Source organism: Plasmodium inui (assembly GCF_000524495.1).
Source record: "Plasmodium inui San Antonio 1 unplaced genomic scaffold supercont1.2, whole genome shotgun sequence".
Taxonomy (NCBI): domain Eukaryota; phylum Apicomplexa; class Aconoidasida; order Haemosporida; family Plasmodiidae; genus Plasmodium; species Plasmodium inui.
The window spans coordinates 1,311,650-1,316,966 of NW_008481836.1; the positions used below are offsets into that span (position 1 = coordinate 1,311,650).

The 5,317-nt window shown below is 40.5% G+C and overlaps 2 protein-coding genes across 2 annotated transcripts; one reads left to right on the forward strand and one right to left on the reverse strand.

Moving 5' to 3' along the window:
- Window positions 1-1,172: 1,172 nt before the first annotated feature.
- On the forward strand, window positions 1,173-1,856 carry C922_00744 (ribulose-phosphate 3-epimerase; the record flags this gene model as incomplete). Its single annotated transcript, XM_008816356.1, has 1 exon — window positions 1,173-1,856. One exon carries the CDS (start codon window positions 1,173-1,175, stop codon window positions 1,854-1,856), a length of 684 nt encoding a protein of 227 aa, XP_008814578.1.
- A 1,440-nt stretch (window positions 1,857-3,296) lies between these two features.
- C922_00745 (hypothetical protein) lies at window positions 3,297-4,877 on the reverse strand (the record flags this gene model as incomplete). The annotated part of the gene is made up of 1 exon (XM_008816357.1): window positions 3,297-4,877. One exon carries the CDS (start codon window positions 4,875-4,877, stop codon window positions 3,297-3,299), a length of 1,581 nt encoding a protein of 526 aa, XP_008814579.1.
- Between the last annotated feature and the right edge of the window lie 440 nt (window positions 4,878-5,317).

Below are 5,317 nucleotides of genomic sequence, written 5' to 3' on the forward strand. Positions count from 1 at the left end.
ATTTGTAAATGAACGAAATGATATGTATATAAACAGGGAGAAAAAAGGCACATCAAAATTGAGAATAAATTGCTTGGAATTTTTTACAAAATTGTGATAGTTGAAAGATTTCCTTTGCATCCTTTAACTTGACGGCATCACATGAAACAGGATTTTTGGGGGGAAGAAAAAAAAATCGTTTGGGATATACTACTCAAAATTACCATATCTGAAGTTAAGAGGAATTTTGTTTCTTCCCCATTTGGATCCTACTTTTTTACATAATCCTATGTGGATGTGACGTTGCGTATATCGTATGCATCGCAATTTTCAGCCACGAGTTTGAAAGCCCTCAACTGCTGCAAACACTTCTCACATGAGGATGTCAAGATTGTTTGGGAGGCAAGCCAACCCAGTTATATTATGCCTTCTTCCAAATCAAACATATTTGTTTAAACGAAATTTGAGTTCTATAAGAAGGTGAGGCAATAATGTTAAAGTGTGCAAAAGGAGAGCATTTTATTACTCGGCAGATTTATATTTATAGCTTCTTTTCTTCGTAGCAGTTTTTTTCTTTTTAACTTCGCTGTATGAGCGCTTGTATGTAGGGCCATTCGTACCTGACCGCCAAGCACGCTTCTGCTATTTCGATATACATACGTTCTGGGAGGCGCAAGAGGGGCCCATATAACTTTGAGTTCCCCATCCGAATGGACAAATTACGTGAACGTTTTTGATTTAATTTTTCCCCTTCGCAAAAGAGGAAATTCACCTGGGAAGAAATTCATCTGTGAACAAATTCACCTGGGGAGAAATTCATCTGTGAAGAAATTCATCTGTGAAGAAATTCATCTGCCAAAAAATTCACCTGCGAAGAAAATCATCCCAGATAAATTCACATCTGTAGAAAGCCACCCCTGTACTGTAAAAAAGGTAGCTGGGAAATGCCCCCAGTGTTGCCAACGTTTGGAATGCTTCAAATGCTGCAAATCCCATTTTTCCAGGGGCCCAGTTGTGTAGCTCATTTTTGCTATATCCTCCCTAACTTAAAAATAGTGCTCCTGTCCAGAGAAATAAGCTCAAAGGGGCGCAAACTTGGGGTAAAGCAATACGTGCCAGTGGACATACCAAGACAGACACATCAAACACGGTAAGCATATATTTGCGCGCCCGACCCTAGAGAATACCCAAAGATGAGCTCCCTCAAAGCCATAATCGCCCCTTCGGTACTTGCGTGCAACATAAGCAAACTAGCGGAAGAAACTCAGCGAATGGAAGAACTGGGGGCAGAATGGATACACCTGGACGTAATGGACATGCACTTTGTCCCCAACCTGTCATTCGGCCCACCCGTCATTAACGATTTAAGAAAATACACAAAAGATATATTTTTTGACGTCCATTTGATGGTGGAAGCTCCCGAGAAGTACGTCGACTTACTGAAAACCTCGGACCAATTGACCTTCCATTTTGAAGCCCTAAATGAAGATACAGACAGGTGTGTAAAACTAGCACAACAAATACGGAACAGCAATCTATGGTGCGGAGTTTCTATTAAGCCCAAAACAAATGTAGAAAAAATTGTGCCTCTGCTAGACACCAATTTGATAAACACCGTTTTGGTGATGACGGTAGAACCAGGCTTCGGAGGACAGTCATTTATGCATGACATGATGAGAAAGGTTTCATTTATTCGAAAAAAATACAAAGATTTAAATATTCAAGTAGACGGAGGATTGAATATAGAAACGACGGAGATATCTGCATCCCACGGGGCAAATGTTATCGTTGCAGGAACGAGTATTTTTAAGGCGGATAACCCCAAATTTGTTATCGATACGATGAGGGAATCTGTGCGTAAATATTTACATAACTAATGCTTTTGCTCTGCCAAGAACGGGCACAATTAATCCGGACCTACGCGCCTGTTTAGTTGCCAATGCGTTTGTCTGTTTTTTTTTTTTTTTGGCAAAATGGTAACTTCGGGGTGGAGTTTGACGCTCATTTAGGGGCCCATTTTTTGGTCCATCCATTCCTCCTTTTTTCCGTACTACTTTTTATTCGCCCTTTGCCCAACACCCATTTGCGATATCCCTAAGGCAAACCAACCCCCCTTCCATCGCCTCATTTTGTGGCAGAGCTTCATGAAATAAGCGTTCAGCGAACGTCTATGTTTTATTCTCCATTGCGTAAGTGTATATTTAAAGGTACACAATTTGGGGGGAAATACATTTTAACATTCAAATGTTAAAGGTAAGCCGTGCATTCAACATGTATGGCATCGAAGAACATCTCGTAATAATGATAGACCGTGACGCGGCCATGTTGAAAAAAAAGAAAGAAAAAGATATGCTCAACAAGTACAATGATGAAATGGAGGTGTCTAATGATATCAAAAGCGGTGTGTATTGTAGTAGCGCCTACCGAGGCGTTAAAAAAAGGGACTAAATATTGGGGCTTGACGCAAAGCCCCCGCTGAGGATCAACGGAATGGCTTGAAACAAAGCTTAACATGGAAATCGAAATGAAAAATGGTAAAACTTAAAATTGAAATTAAAATTGAATATAAGCTTAAAATGAAAGTGCAGCGACGAAATGAACTAGGGAAGGGAAAAATACAATATTCACAACAGCCTTTGCTTTTTCGCGTCTTTTTTTTTTCATCAATGAATTGCGTGAAAAAGAATTACTATTAAAGAAATAACACTAGGTAAAAATGGGGTACTGCTTCAAGTCACGCATTTTAACATGCCTGGGTGTTGGACTACGCCGCAGTTGCCTAGACTCACGTGAGCACGCATGAGTGGCTGCCCATCCCATGGGCGAACGGCTGTGCGTTCAACTAAACACCCATGTGAATACATGCAGTTAGAGAAGCCGGAAAAACATCAACTAGGCGCATCTCCTGGTACATTATCGTGCGCCTTACAACACTATGCGTGTCGTGCGCGTTGCACGTATTTGCATAAACCTTTGAGCTTTTTTTTTTTTATTTTTTTTTAGCAAGGCCTCAATAAAAAATAACCTGCGCGATATTCCCCTCATGCTTTACCGCACTGGGCATGCAATGAGCACATTCATCAATTAGCCAATTGTTGGTAGCTGCTCAACAGGGTGCAGCCATTTCCTTACCGCTTTTACAAGAAAATGTAATCCGCCTCTGTTCCACCCGAGGAAAAGGAAGCACGTCTTGCTGTTCCTTTTCAGTGGCCGATCCGCCTGTATGGCGTGTACATACGCGCGGTTTTATTCATCTGTCCCTTTTTTCTTATGCACTTGGTTCACACTCTCCCACTCGCGGTTCCCCTACACAACCGTCACATATCAATATCATGTGGAAGGAAGACAAAATTCTTGTCTACGTTTCCTTGATAATTTCTAACGTGAAATTTGTTCTTATACGTGTCTGTCTCTTCATTTGGTTCGAAATGACTATGCGGAAATCTCGGCATCTGTTCTGCATTTTGAGGGGGAAGGTAGAATGGCTTATTTGTACCGAATTGATTTCTCCTGTTGTTGGCATTTCCGCTGTTTGCAGTGCTGACGCTGCATTGGGGGTTAAGATTGTTGAGGGGGTTAAGGCCGCTAACGCTGCTAATCCCGCCAAGGTTGTTAAGCCCGCTAACGCTACTGAGCCCGCCAAGGTTGTTGAGGCCGATACTGGCAAGGTTCCCATTATTGTCATAGTTGCTGGCGCCATAGTTGCTGATGCCATAGTTGCTGACTCCGTAGCTGCCGGCTATGGGGGTGGCGCCGCCGGCGTTCCCCATGCCTCTATTGCTGTTGCTCATCTTCCTGCTCCTTTTGAAGTTTTTGGTATTTAGCTTCATCATTTCGTTCATCAGCTGAGCGTTTACATCATCAGGGTTTCGAAGGACGTGCAAAAGGATATTCAACTTTTCCATGTTGTTTTTTACCAGCTTCTTCCACTTTTTGGCGGATATTAAGACATGGTCTGGGTGATGACAAAAGGCGCATTCATCTCCGTTGAGGCATTTATTCCCATTGTACACATGTGCACAGGGTTTACATACTCTTTGTTCATGGTCCAAATTTTGAGAACACTTTTTGTAATATTTAAACAATTTCTGGACGGACTGATTTTTCGATAAGCACTTGGTCATGTTCAGGTTACTAGAGTCACAAGAATTCATAATCATATGTTCATTAAATACATTTCCCGTGTTATTTTTATTTCCATTGAAATCATCTAGCACGTCGTTTGTTTTTATTAAATTCATTTTGGTGAAGGTGCTGGAAATATCAGAACTATCAATTGCATCGAAAGCACATGTCTTAATGCTATCCTGTGGGGATACTAGATTAGTTTCTTCAAAAAAGTTGTATTCTTTATTTATATGTTTTTGTATTCCTGCATGGCCCCCTATGGTGTACCTTCTCCCCTTGGTAGAACAATAAATGATATTATTATCCGGTGAAATGGAAATGCAAGCCTGCTCATTTAACGTTCCATTTTTATTTTCCGCGTATATATATATATTGTTACTATTAAAAATGATATTATTTCTTATGTCATTTTCGTCACTATATTTTGGAGGTAAGGTCCTAAAATATTTGAACACGGAGTAGTCCATATCTTGTACATTTTCTTCGGTATTTTCCAATTCTGAAAATCTTTTATTTACAACATATTTCACCTTCTTGGTTGAGTAATCTGCGTAATTGGACAACGTCCTGCAGATATCACTATTCATTTCGGAGTCCATTTTTTCGTCGTTGTCTTGTTTCAAATGAAGGAGGGAGTCGTAGATGGTCTCTTTCTGGTGTAAGAATATATCATGGATGCTGTTGTATTTTTCTTCCCTCATTCTATGACAACCTTGCTTAATATTTTTATTGGAAAATGTGCATTTTTCCTCGGGTGTCACTAGGTTCATTTTTTTTTTTCGCCCGTTATTTTTTTCTTCTAGAGGGTTGTTTCGCGGGGTGGAAAATTAAGGCAGAATACACGCGTTAGTTTGGTGAAGGGCGTAAAGAGGTGCGTAAATACGTGTAGATGTGCGCATAGATAGGCATATATACACGCATATGTATGATATACACACTCATACATACGTATAAACATGTGTCCCACGGAAGCGAACGGGGAAGGGGTTACTTCCAGAGTTACCCTCCTCACATACGCACACACGCGTTCGAAACGATCACAGTGAACTTCTACAAAAGGGAGCAGGCAGTTCGTTCATTATTTCTGACGTATGTCGTAGCTTTGGCGAACAGTACGTTATTCTCTAGTGCGTATGTTGTTTTTTTTTTTTTTATACATACCCATAAGGAAAAAGAAAAGTTTTTTTTTTTTTACACTAAAAAGTTTCAG